The sequence below is a fragment of the Macrotis lagotis genome, chromosome 5 (assembly GCF_037893015.1).
Source record: "Macrotis lagotis isolate mMagLag1 chromosome 5, bilby.v1.9.chrom.fasta, whole genome shotgun sequence".
NCBI classification, from domain to species: Eukaryota; Metazoa; Chordata; class Mammalia; order Peramelemorphia; family Peramelidae; genus Macrotis; species Macrotis lagotis.
Genome location: NC_133662.1, coordinates 222,818,870 through 222,833,541, shown reverse-complemented (window position 1 = coordinate 222,833,541; position 14,672 = coordinate 222,818,870). Strand labels below are relative to the sequence as shown.

Genomic DNA, 14,672 nt, shown 5'->3' with positions numbered 1-14,672 from the left:
AAGTAAATATACTGTGAATTTTCATTTTAAAAGAAAAGGAAGAAAAAAGAAAAGTTTATTTATCTCTTAATATCGCAACACACAGTTCACTTTACTTTAGTCTCCAAGTCCCATGATTGCACTGATCCACACAGAGCTACTATACAAATAAACTCGTCTGTGCAAAACAGCAATTGCTCAAAGCTTTCAATCTGAAGACAGTGGCTTGGGATGTTGAAAGGGTAAGTCACCTTCCTAGGATGGCAAAAATTGGCATACCTAGACAGAGGTGGTAAGTTCACCCCAAGTTCTAACTATCTACTATCCACCATAGTCTCTCTTTTGTCAAAGATATTGTTATAATAGTGTTATAATAATGGGTGCTTCTCAAACTAATAATTCTAATCCCCTAGGAAATTAAGGAAAGCCAAGAAGAATGTGAACACCAAGAACACCAAGAAGGGTGTTTCTGTCACTGCTTGTGTCATTAATAACTCCCACCTCAATCATTCTATAGGGATCTAATATAAAAAAGCTACTAACTAGAAACCCTTCCACAATCTATGTTTTGTAAATGAACCAATAAAGTCCAGCACCTTAGCAGCCTCTTCTGGGATCTTAAACAAATTAGAATTAAAACCAAATAAGTTTCCCCTTCTTTTAAAAAGAAGAATAGTGTCTAGGCACAGGACTAAGCCTTTAGATGTACTTAATAAATACTGAACTGAATTTCTTGGAAATTTTTAGGTTAAAAACACTGCTGGGGGTGGCTAGGTGATGCAGTGGATAGAGCACCCACCCTGGAGTCAGGAGTACCTGAGTTCAAATTCAGCCTCAAACACTTAATAATTACCTAACTGTGTGGCCTTGGGCAAGTCACTTAACACCACTGCCTAGCCAAAAAAAAAAGCCACTGTTGCATGTTTATACAATGGTGTCTGACTCTTAAGAAAACATATTTGGATTGGGATTTTCTTGGCAAAGATATTGAAATGGCTCATTCTTTCCTTTTCCTGCTCATTTTAGAGGAAGAAACTGAGGCAAACAGAATTAAGTGACTTGCCCAGAGTTACACAGCTATTAAGTGTCTGAGGTCAGATTTGAACTCGTGAAGATGAGTCGTCCTGACTCTGGGTCCAGGGCTCTATCCATTAGGGCACCCACTTGTCTCCCCTAAAAACATTACAAGGGGTCCCATTGTAATGTATAGGTTATTTTGGGTCAGATCATTCCCCCAGTGGAGGCCATTCACTCCAGGCAACCTAGCTGCAGGGAAGTCTAAGCTTTATGTCACTTCTATCACTTGTACCCACGACTGCTCCATTCTGGCTTCTGTCTTGTCTTTTCTCCAAGCAGACTCACCCTGCTTTTTTTTCCTTTTCTTATTTTCTTCAAAATTAACCAAACATCTCTCTCCAGAAAAATTCCTCAATGACTAATGCTATCTTTCTCTCTCTTCTTCTTTTCAGAACTGTTTCTGTATTTATTGCCAAGTTTTTTTTCAAAATTCCATTGTAAAGAATATTATCATCAAAAAAGTGTCATGGGAGAGTGCAGATGTCTCACCACAGCAGAGTTCAAGTTCTGAATTATTCAACTTATTTGAAAAGACCATTCCCTTAATGTAAGTGACTACATACTACCAAAGGTAACTGGAGCTGGGCAAGCCCCAAATGTCAGGACCATCTCCACAACATTCTTGACTTGGCTAGTATAACACCAAACCCTTTAGAGCTTGGACCCACTTGACCTCTGCAGCCTTATGATGTATTACTACAAAATTATTATGATGTTATGTAGAATTATCTATCATTACACGTTATATACATTATCTATTACTCCCCAAATTGTTCTCTTTCTTCTAATCATATACACATGACTCTGCACAAATTCCTGCACAGAATCCCCCTCCTCATGCCCCCAGCCTGAGCTTCTTCCTTAGGCCTGCCCTGAGGCTCCCAGCTGTTCAAAGCCAGATTGTTCCTATTGTCATATACCAGCCACAGGTCCTCTGGCCTCAGCAGTACCTATGCTCCTCAAAGAGAGGAATTATTTCATTTTTGTCTTTCCATCTCCAAAATCTACACCTTATGCCTGAAATAGTGTGGGCCCTTAATGAACAAAAAATAAGAAAGTGCTTTTAATACTATAAAGTGTCATCAAAATGTTATCAAATGTGGCTTATTCTAAGAAAATGTCATAAAGAATTCTTAATGAGAATCCTCTTATTAATGATACTTTTAAAAAAATTGGGGGGGGGGGCTGGCTAGGTGGCACAGTGGATAGAACACCAGCCTTGAAGTCAGGAGTACCTGAGTTCAAATCCAGCCTCAGACACTTAATAATTACCTAGCTGTGTGGCCTTGGGCAAGCCACTTAACCTCATTTGCCTTGCAAAAAAAAAAATCGGGAAACCAAATCCTCCACTCAAAGTCTTATACATCAACGTCTCTTCTGGTGGCGGTAGTGTGGTGGTGACGCAGGGTCTAGAAATCTAGAAAATCTAGGCACCAAGCAATGTGAAGGAACCCTGCCCAGGAGCTACTCTGCAAGTGCTGTAAGGGCTTGGGTGTCATTTGACAAGGACCAGCTTTCAGTCACCCCTCTCCTGTGGGATCTCTGGGGTTCTACCTCCTCACTGGAGGAAAGCCACCACGGCTATCCCAAGAGCTAGCTCACAGGACGGCCGAGAATCAGCTGAGACAACCCACTGGCTACCTGGAGAGGCTACAAAGAGGGAAGTGAAAGCCCTTCCTAAAGTTTCCCCTCATCCACCCAGCTGGAAGAAACCTCTGAAGCTCTCAGAGGGAACCCAAACCATTTCATTCTTTGGACTTGTATTCCCAAAGGCCAAGGCCAGGGCCATAGGAGGCTCTTACTAAGTCCACCCACAATGATCCGCAAGCCACTGTGTTATATGGGGGTGCTACTGGTGTTTATGACACTGAGAACCAAGGGCTCTTCTTGGCCCATTTTCTTGGCTGCTATTTCTTTCTCACTAAGTGACACAGTTACTAAGTGTCTCAGGCCACATTTGAATTCAGGTCTTAGTCTGGGTCTGTAAAGCCCCTTTATGTCTTAGTAAAAAAACCTGAACAGACTTTTTAAAATGCAAATCAATTTTACAGAAAATTACAAATAATAAATGTCAAGTTTTATTTCTTATTTTTTTCAAATTGTCTCTGAAAAAATAAGATCACAATCACTAGGAGGAAATTTGCTTTGATGACATACTTTACTTACCAAAAGAAACATACCTCGCTACCCTTTCAAGTACTTACTACATTTTCACTCATACTTTCCCCTACTATCACCAACTTTTCCAGGTCATGGTGGGGAAATGCTAACCCTCCTTCTTCCCTACTGCCACTTCCTGACTCTACCACAACTGCTAGGCAATCTCTCCTCCTCTGCAGTGCATGCGACATAGATAAATCACCCAATACAGATCCTGATGGCCATTATTTATTTCCTTCCTTCCTCAGTAACTTCATGCCTGCCTCATGGTCTCTCTCAGGGGACACCTATCCAAATGGACATTCCCTTTCGCTTATCCTAATAGCTTAGTCCCTCAATCTTCTCAATTCCCATAATCTACTTCTCCATTACACTTCAGTTACAGAGACATATTTTTGATACGGCCGTCACCCTCAAATATTTTACTTGTTCATGAACTCTCAAATTGCTCCATCTAATCAAAATCAATTAGCATTCTACTTTTACCTAGGTTTTAAGACTACTAACCCTATTCTTCAATTTTACCAAAACATCCAATCCTTGTACCTACTGGTTCTTTCTCAAGCCATCATCTGTATTGGCTACACCCTCCCTTCATTCCCTCCTTTGACCTCTTGGTAAATCAAACCAAAAGTGGAGAAAGTTATAAAACCATGCTAAGTGGGTTCACTAAGAATCTAATGTATAATCTCAATTGTACATGCACTACAGCAAAACAATCCTTTTAAACCTTCCAAATCAGTTTACTATCTCATTCATAGAATATGATCCTAAAAAAATAACAGGACACCACTTGGGTCTATTGAGCAAGGGAGTGATATAGCTAAGACTTGTACATTAAGAATATCACTTTGCCATTCATGAGGAGAATGGAGTGAAGAGGGCATAAAGTAAAGGCTGGAAGACTAAATTACCAAGCTATTGTAATAGTCTAAGAGAGTTGAAAAGCATATGACTTTTCAAGAATAGAGGTTATATGAAAAGAGAGAAAAGTAAATATAAGAGACTTATGGAAGTAGAAATAATAGAGTCTGAAAAGTGATTAGATGGCGAGAGCAGGGGTGGCTAGGTGGCACAGTGGACAGAGCACTGGCCCTGGAGTCAGGAGTACCTGGGTTCAAATCCGGCCTCAGACACTTAATAATCACCTAGCTGTGTGGCCTTGGGCAAGCTACTAAACCCCACTGCCTTGCAAAAACCAAAGCAACAATAACAACAACAACAACAAAATGTGGAGAGCAACAATGAGCCTAGTAGACTGAATTAATGATGGTGGCGAAATTCTGAGAAAGGGGAGAGTTAGGGAGAAACATAATGAGTTTGTGGTATCTTTAGGAGGTAAGAATGTCTAGCTTTAGTAGTTGGTGATATGTAATTGAAGCTCAGAAGAATAGAAAAGGATTTTTCAATTAACTGCACAGGGAAGAAATTTTTTTTTTCAAATTGCATCATATTGTAACAAGACTGAAATAAAACAATAAATCTATCTAATTTATCTGCTACTTAAGAAGAACCAAAAAAGGAAAAAATTCACTATCTTATATGTCTTATGAAACAATTCTCCCTCAAATATCCAGTCCTTTAGCAGTCATTCTAATCAGGCAATCAATCTAGCTAATATATTAATAACTGTTTTCTTTTCAGACACTATGAGTAAATATTTTAAGTGGCAAAATGATATTACTTAATTACTTAATTACCTCCTGTCCAGAAAGGTAATAGGCTGCAAGAAGTCCTCCAATGAAACGAATATTGACCTCAAATACAGACACCTCTGAATTCTGTGAAGAAAAAAGGAAGAAAAATAAATATCTTTCAAGGTTTTATATAAAAGAAAAGATATTTCAAAGCTAGTAAAAAAATGAGAAAGTTTTCCTTTTTGAAAACAATAATTCTAAAGAATTTCTGCCAAGGGCATACTGTTTATTTTGATTAATGCATCCACAACCCTTAAAAACACCCAAAGAAAAATGTAATAAAGTCAACTTTCATTTAACCTCAAGATTTGACAAATCAAAGAAAATGGCAAAACAATACACACATGCCAGTTTCCCAACAAGTTCTGGTTGTTCAGGCTCTGGCATTCTACACTTCCCAGACATATCATTTTCTGGGATTCTACTGTCTTAATGAAATTGGCCTAAGGATTTTTTTGCAGCCTTGCTATATAGGTTCACATTTTCTAACACTGAGAAGAAAGAATGGCATACTCCAAATGGACATCTATGATTATTAAGTCCAAAAGGTGGTAATAGGGGGCAACAAAGTATTTCTCCAACCTAATTCAAAGAAGTTATTGATAGATATGTTTTATGTCTTGCCTAGTAACATATGTTGATAAATCAAAGTCTCTCTGGCTATAATGTAGTGGCCACTGTCAGTCTATAATTAAACAAAAGGAGAATATGCTGTTTCATGGAACATGTATGATAACGTTGCCTCTAACATACTTTAGTTAAAACCTCTTTTGGCTTCCATGAGAGAAGGATCAAGCTAGGAGGGAAGAAAAAAACTATAGATATGATTCAGAGAAGTATGAACTACTAAAGAAGGGCAAGATTGAATTTGGGAAAAACTGAAGAAAATTTCAAAAAATGCAATCTCCATATCATACTAGTATCTACTTCACAGTTCTATGAAATAAGATTGAAGGGAAGAAACAGGATATAAAAGAAACAGAACAATTAAGGAATAAGGACGTTAAATGGAAGACTAAGAAAAGAGATGTTAACTGTTAAGACAAAGTAAGGAAAGTGAAAAAAGGTTAAAAATTCAAGCATAGACAAGTTAAGCAATGGGAAAAAGTGGTGGTTGAGGCACAATGGAAAAACAATTGGGAAGACAGGCCATGGCCAAAGCCAAACGGCTGAAAGAGTGTGCCTATGGAATTGTTATGATTAAGAAAAGGAAAAGTTGGATAAAGCATTGGCCCTGGAGTCAAGAGTACCTAGGTTCAAATCTGGCCTCAGACACTTAATAATTACCTAGCTGTGTGGCCTTGGGCAAGCCACTTAACCCCATTTGCCTTGCAAAAACCTTAAAAAAAAAAAAGCTCATGACAAGAAAAAAAGAGTAACCAAGTGACTTAAGTTGGAAGTATGAGTAATTTTTTTAAGGTTGAAAATCTCAATTATGTGAGACTAGAAGTATGTATACACAGTGACTTTCATCAAGTCTAAAGATAACATATCCATCCTAAAAGTCTGTGGATTGAACTCCCTTCTGGAGAATATGAAGGAAGACTAAAGGAACCCATCTCCATATTCTAGGTTTTTAATGGAGCATTCCTAAAAGAATCAGAAGTGAGACTTCAATAGGGAAAAGAAAGGATGTGAGGCACAGAAAAAAAAGTCATGATACTTGAAAGAAAGGCTGAAAGAAAACTGAAGAATAAAGACAGATGCATACTTACAGTTCAAAAAAAGATCCTGAAAAGGGAGGAAATGGTACAATACAGCCATAGAAATGACAGGTCATCCAGAAGGGGATAAAAAAAAAAGAAGAGAAGAAAAATAAGTGCAAAATCAAATGATTCTCTTGCTCTGAGGTAACTATTGTATAACTGATAACAACAAAAGAATTTTTTGGCTTGTTTTTTCTGTCTTCTTGGAGCAAGTATCCCAAGACATAACAGAACCTCCTAAAACACAAAGAAGACAAGTTCATTGAGTTTGAGATGGCCATTGTGACTGTTTCTCTGTGTCTGAGTCTTCTCTAGGGCTGAGGACCTTGCATCAGAGAGTTCAGACCTCTATCTCTCTCTCAGGTCTGGGTCAGCTTTCTTTTTCCCAGTCTCTCTTGGCATTTGCCCTGTTTACCTTCATGATTGAGGCAAAGCTAGTCTAAGGCTCCAGTCTCAAAAAGGACTTCATCAATGAGATAGCATGGACTCATTCATCCCACATCTTCCCAGGACAATAACCATGCAATGAAAGTTAATGAATTTAGATAGTGAATGCTAGAATTCTAGAACAAGATTACAGCTGTGTGATAAAAACGTCTTCTGGTGAATTTGCACAAATTTGTATCAATCAGGGGGAGATGCTGTTGTAATTTCCTGTGCAAAAGATGGAAAAGACTTTCCACCAATGGAGAGCATATAAGTGGAAATATGAAACTATACTAGACAAATAATGCTGACAAAAGGGAAGAAAGCTGTTACAATAGAGACAAAACCACCTCAGGTGACCTGTGACACTTTTTCAATACCTGCCTTTCTTTACTCCACAGTCTCCTATAGTAATACTGGTATATCTGTAGATATGCTACTTGTCATGAAATATAAGATGGTAGACATAGGATATTTTAAAAGATTATTTGGTCCCCAAGAAAGAGGAAGAAGGAAAAACTTAAGACATTTTATCTTTAGGAAGAAGAAAAAAAAATCTTGAAAAGAACTACTTCTGAGATATTGACAATGGTACTATGAAATATTTTCAGTTTTAACTTTCAATTCTATTTTAGATTGTTTTTAATGCCAGCAAAATCCTTTTGTAATTCTAACAAAAAAAAAGATGTGTTTTCAATTTAAATAAAATTATACAGTAAGTGAGCTTTTCACAGAGTAGTACCTTCAAACAGAACTCTGTTCTGATGTAAAAATTTTCATGGATTCTCAGCCACAGAAGAAATTAATAAAAAATTCTTCACATATTTATTTTTCACTCTGGAATTACTGAATATAAAAGCATTGTGGAAATAGCAATAAGGATGCTATATACCCTCCCCATTAGAGATAAAGTGCACCTAAAGAAGACTAGTAAAAATATTTGTTAAGCATTATGCAAATCTATTTTAAAAAAACTTTAAAGGAAAAAAGGGATAGTAAAGACATAAGAAAGCTTATTTCCCCTTCCCCTATCTAAATAGCATAGAGAGTAGCTATAATAAAGGACAAATGAAAACTGAGACAGGTGGAAATTCCTAGGTAACAAAATCCCTTGGCCTCATATTTTTGGACATTAATCTACAAAGATTAAGCAACAAACAAGGAGTACAGAAGAGCAAATTTAACCTCACAGATGCCATGAAGACTTGATGGGGTGAAACTCATGAACAAACCATGAATAGAACTTATTTCAAATAAATGATAATTGTGATAATGGTGGTAACAGGGCAAACATGTATATAAATAACATCTCTGTCATGGGCATCGTGCTAAGTGCTTTTTACAAAGCTTATGTCATTTGATCCTCACAAGTGCACAAGGTAGGGACGATTATTAACTCCATTTTATAGAGGGGAAACTGAGGCAGGCAGTAGTGAAATGACTTGCCCAGGGTCACACAGATAATAAAAGTCTGAGGCTGCATCTAAACTTGGATCTTCCTGACTTCAATCGCAGAACTCCACTATGCCACCTAGCTGCAAGATAAGTAAAAGCAATCTGTTATAATATAGCACATTAACAATGTATGTTCCCATAAGGAAATCCAGAAGAAGAAAAGAGGGAGTATTAGAGTGAAGACAATGGAAGAAGGACACATAATTTTGACATTGGCACACACTAAAGAACACCAGACAAAAGGAAATACACAAGGAATTTGAGAAAAGATTCAAAGACTAGCACAGAGGAATGATACACTAATGACAAAGGACTTCAAATGTTCATATAGCAGCTTGAAGCTCTGTCAAAACAGCAATAACTTTTGACTTGGCTGAGTGATAATTTCATACTTCAAAAGATGGAAGAATCCAACAAGGGGGAGAGTTCTACACTGGGTCTGACTATGTTTATTAGAGAGAAATGCTCACTGGGATGGAAATAGAGTAAACTGGAGAGAAAATACCATCCCATTTTAGATATTATGAAAGAAAAATAAAAGAAATCTGGGCATAATCTAACATATATAGATAGATGTAGATGATATAGATATAGATATAGATCTCCTAGATTTTGGGAAAACAGATTTCAGAGGGTTTAGAGGAAGGACATCAGAGCCCTTGAAATAAAAATCTACAAGGAAAACAAGTCCAGAATGGGTGGAAGACAACCAAATAATCTCAATGAAGACTGAAAAAACTATAAAAAGAGACCAATGTGGATGCAAAGGAAACTCATTCATTATCTTAGATTTTTTTCTTAAAATGCCTTAAAATTGAAGATGGGCAAATGCCATGATTTACAAAAAAGTGAAGATAATTTTACTGGCCAAAGAGCTTTAACTTCTATTCCTATAAAGAATCTGGAAGAGTTTATTAAAGAGATGGTTGATGACATGGCTTCATCAAGAATAAGTCAACTGAATAATTTTTTTCTAAACTACTAGATAGGGCCACTCTGCAACCAATATTTATCTAGTTCAGCAAGGCTATTAGGAAAATACCCTCCTATTCTCTACCAGAAAATGGAGACATCTGGAATAGATGGCATTACAAGTTAGAAAAAGTGCTAATGATAAAGCTATGCTCAAACACCAGGGGCAAACTGAATCAAACTGGTAGAAAATCTCCAGTGCAATGCTCAAGAACCTGTGTGGCTTGACTCTGAACTATTTAACACATTGAGTAATGACAAGGATAAAGTCATGGATGACAATAGTGCAGGATTTAAAAGGATCTTGACAGGTTAAAACATTGAAATTCAAGTCTAATGAAATGAAATTCAATTAAAAAAACATAGTAAGACAAAATTTTGATAAGATTTGGGTATGGGATGGTATTAGTGAATTGCAAATTCAATGATTTCACAGTGTGATTATGGCACTCAGAAAAAGCTAATGTGCTCTTGGCTTTATTAAGAGAAGCATAGTATTTCAGGAAAAAGGAGCTGATCAGCTTGTCTATGTTTGACCCTGGAAAGGTCTCATCTGGAATACTGAGTTTAGACTTAATTATAAAATTCTGAAAATACTGATAAGCTAGACAAAACTCAGAGAAGGGCATCCAAGATGGTGAAGATTCTGTATCCAGCTACAGAGACTGGTACAAGGCAGAGAGGATGCTTAACCTAGACAAATGAAGACACAAGGATCACAGGATCACTTTCTTCAAGATCTGAAAGGCTGTCCAGGGAAAGATTAGGCAGAAACAAGGGCAAGTTGTAGACAGACAAATCTAGAAAAGCTCCCTAATAAAAGAGCAGCCTAAAAGTGGCATGGCAGCCTGGCTTTTCTTCTGAAAGTCTTCAAGAACCTGAAGAACCACTTGTAACATATTTTGAAGTGAGGAATCCTCTTAGGTATGGGTTGGACTAGGTGGCAGCTGAGATACCTGTGATTCTGTGACCTAAGTCTGAAGGGCTTGGGGGGGGGAGGTGAGGAGGGGGAGAGAATTTGATTAAGTCTCATAAGTGGAACATTGCTAAATTAGATGCTTCACTTAAAAAAACTGCATAAGTTAGAGCAGTTAGGTGGCACAGTGGATAAGGCACCAGCCCTGGAGTTAGGAGTATCTGAGTTCAAATCCGACTTCAGACACTTAATAATTATCTAGCTGTGTGACCTTGGGCAAGTCACTTAACTCCACTGCCTTGCAAAAAAAAAAAGACTGCATTAGTCAATTAATCAGCAAGCATCTAACATGTGCTCATCACTGTGGATATACAATTTTTAAAATCTCTACAGTTATGGAGCTCATATCCTATTGGGGGAGATATTTTTACTTATCTAAGTATATAAAGAATACAAAATAAAAACAATGTAGTTCAATACAAGGGAAGTGGTGTAAGGAAGCACTAGCAGTTGAGGAATCAAACACTTTTTATAAAAAAAGATGCTTAAGCTATATCTTGAAAGAAGTAAAGAATTCTATGGGTCAGAAATACAGAAGGAGTGCATTTCTGGCCAGGATAACAGGAGACAAAAGATGACATCTCATGTCCTAAGGAACAGAAAAGATCCTGGCTGGTGCACAGAGTAAGAAATGCAAGTACAGCAAAGTTAGTATTCTATCATCATGGAATCTGAATTCCAAAGCTGAGATCTCACTACCATAGGCACAGAAAGAGTGGGACATGTGGGAGGAACAGTTAAGAACAGGGTCAAGACAAGAAGAGGCGGAAGCTAGGGATAAACTGATCCCAGGTAGCCACTGGTACCCAAGCAGCCACTAAGTAAAGTTGTAGGCAGTGATTGAGTAGTACATGAAAAGGGAAAGCCTCATTGTTAATTCAAAAAAATATGTAATGAGCATGAGCAGTGTATCAATAATTATACTGCAATAAGCTCTTTTACAGCAAGGGTCACCCTTCATACATCAAAATTATTCAAAATTCCTTGAAAGATGATGAAAATTGAAATAACCTTGTTAAATGACCTTCAGATCAGACATAAAATTGGAGCTGTATACCTACCAGATGATTCAGAACTGATTTCAGGGCAGAGTTTGGATTGAGGAAGGATTCCCTGTGGATGACAAGATCCTTTTGATGCTCATATTTACAGAAGGCACTGCATGGACTATATAAAGCTATAGCTAGCTATAGCAGAGATTCCTGTAAGAAATTAATCACTCCAAAGACTATGGCTGCATATGAAAGATGAAGTGGATGGGGAATATTTCTTGCCTGGATTTCGATATGCCATTAAAGAGACACCCCTGTAGAATTTGACTACATCTGTACTGGATATACAAAAGAGATAGATAATAAGTTTAGCCCAGAAATTGAAAAGGAGGAAATGAGCTGAATTGCTTTTAACTATTTCTAGTTTTCTATGAAATCAAAGGTTCGCTTTTTTTTAATACAAATATTTTACATGTGTTGCCATATGACTGCAAATCCTGGAAGACCACTGCCTCCAAATAACTTAAGGGAAGCATCTTACAGAGAGAACAAAAGAAAGGTGCCTAGAAAAATTAGCAAGTTACAACATGTGACTAATGAGAAATTCTGAAAAAAAGAAGTAAAGGAAAGAACTATGTAATAGAAAGAAAATTTGGGCTGATCAACCTGTGAAAGGTTGAATGAATAATGAAAAAATGAATGAATGAATAAAAAGCATGTATTGAATGCTTACTACATTCCAAGACTCTAACATGTCCAGCTGTGAGTCAGACAGAAAGGGCCAAAAACCTAAGGGTTCGGCAATGAGGAGACTGGGAAGGTGCGGAACCCCCTTCATGTGAGATGATGGTGGCAGGATCCTACGGGGTGGACACAGGGCAGATGATCAGACTGGCAGCTCTTCATATCTTCAGGACACAGAAGCAGTCAAGCAACGTGAAGGGATTTTGAACAGTCACGAGAGAGATTCAAGGGGAAAAAGATACAGGGCACTTTCACTGGTTACTTGTCTTTCCACCTAGGAGTTTCATATATATATATCTGGGCTAGCCAAGGGGACAGAACTAGAGGAAGAAAAGTAAAAACAAAGGGCATGCCCATTGAAAATGGTCTTTCTGCCATCTAGCCATAGATGACAAGTAGATGTTAAGAGAAAAGAAAAAGGTCATTAGTGCATAAGGTGGGCCCCCTAGGTTGACATTCTGGGAGGACACAGATGAGAATCACATAGGTCTTAAGTAGGTATGGATAGTTTGCTAGCTACATCCCTAAGAAGAAATTCCCAAAGAGATGAGGTCTTCAGTATTTGCAGAAGCAATATAACATAATTAGGTATTTTATATTCTCTCTAAGAAAGGTGTCACATCCCCTTCCCTTTCTTTGGCTCTCACTCAGCGGTATCAAATCAATATTAACAGTAGTGCTATCACTCGCCTTGATGTATTCTTTTTGGAAGAATGTTGAGAATTCTGGGATATTGGAGATTTGATATCCCCAAACTCTGTCCCCAGCTTCACACCTCAGGAAAATAGGTAGGCACAGCCAGAAATTTATATAATCATGGAAATGTGAAATATACAAAGTTTAAAAGAATTAACCTAGAGAAAATAAAATTAATGAAAAAGATAATTAACCATAAAGCTGTAAGAAAGCTGGAAAAATAACTGCAATGAAAGAATCTGGAAGAATTAAATATGGCACAGTTCTTCCTGAGGGGAAATGCTTATCAATGGTAAAGGCAAATGCTACAAAACTTGTTTGTAAAATATGATTAAATATAAAAACAGAAAAAGGATCAACACTTATGAACAAGGTCACTGTTGTTAGAAAAAGCAAATAATACTAGAGCTATTTACTTACTATAAACTTGAGTCTTAACTTATGTCAGTTACTATGGGTTCATAAAGTCTTTTGAATGGATTTATCAAGGACAGAATTCTTAAGGGGAACCTAGCCAAGTCCTATATACCTTGCTGGTGTGGAGGAAACTAAAGTAAACTGTCAGTTAGCTAATCCTTAGCTTTCAAGAAAATTAAAATCCTTAGTTTACCAAATGAGATGTTCTACTTCACTAGTCATCTATTATTATAAGTTGTTCAGATATTGGTACCTGCCCCATGTATAGAATATATCTGAAAATGCACATCAATTGTTCAAAAAGATCATTTTGTAATATATTCAATGACATTTTTTAAACATTTAAATCTGTTGCTATGGTTCCTAGGCCTGTTACCAGGTGGCAAGTTTACACATTTAGTATTTAAGCAATTTGCATAATTTAATTATATTAACAAAACAGTTATTTAATATTTAAAATTTTTATTAAAAATTATTTTTTAAAAAGTAAAATTTTTATCTAGAAAAATGGAATATAGAATTAAACTTATAACCATCTGTTTTGGATCTGACAAGTCTGTCTGGATGCCTATTTGGTTTTATTGATCAAAAAGCTACCAATAATTCTTGGAAACTTTTACTTCCAAATCATTCACTTCCTTCCAGGACATCCATCAGATAGTCCATCCGATATACTGGAACATCAGATTCTGGTAAAATAAATTAATCTCAGTTGAAGTTTATTGTTTCCAATATCTAAAAGTAAAAAGTAGGCATAAAAGAAGAAATAACAGTAAAATTAAAGAAGAAATATAGTCAAGACAATTTAAAGTTGTCAATTTGTAACCAAAAATTAAGAACCAAACAATCTCTTCCAAAAGCAATGTGTGAAAAAGAGTCCAAATCTTAGGGTATTTTTAGATGCACAGATCTCATAAGGAGGTACTGACTGAGAGGGGCATTAGTGCACAGAACACAGGAACACACACACACACACAAACACACTTCATTCATAGATAGATATAGATATATGATTTGTGCATATAAATACATATCCATAGAGTAGATATACAATCAAAATCTTCAATGCTCATTTTTTAAAAAGCTGAAAAAAGGACTGTCATATATAATTTAAAATATTCAAATTAATTCTAAAAAAAAAAGCTACTTTTCCAATTTGCTATATATATTGTGACTTCAGCATCTAAATGGTTACTTGATGGGCATTTCTGCCACCAACATAGAAGGCAAATCCCCTTTATCTTAGCAGATAATTTCATGATCCCCTAAATAAAATTGATTACCTGGCGAATAGCACTATTGGAATGCAAAATAACTGTCCTTATCCTCATAGAATATGTGATCAATCACTGGAGAACACAATATAGTAGAGAGC

General features: G+C 36.7%; 1 protein-coding gene across 2 annotated transcripts in view; it reads right to left on the bottom strand.

Moving 5' to 3' along the window:
- MAN1A2 (mannosidase alpha class 1A member 2) overlaps positions 1–14,672 on the bottom strand; it is a 202,123-nt gene that overhangs the window by 85,526 nt on the left and 101,925 nt on the right. For both annotated transcript variants that reach the window (XM_074188551.1, XM_074188552.1), the window contains exon 5: positions 4,917–4,997. In XM_074188551.1, coding sequence (XP_074044652.1) covers positions 4,917–4,997 — 81 coding nt within the window. The remainder of the gene's footprint in view (positions 1–4,916; positions 4,998–14,672) is intronic.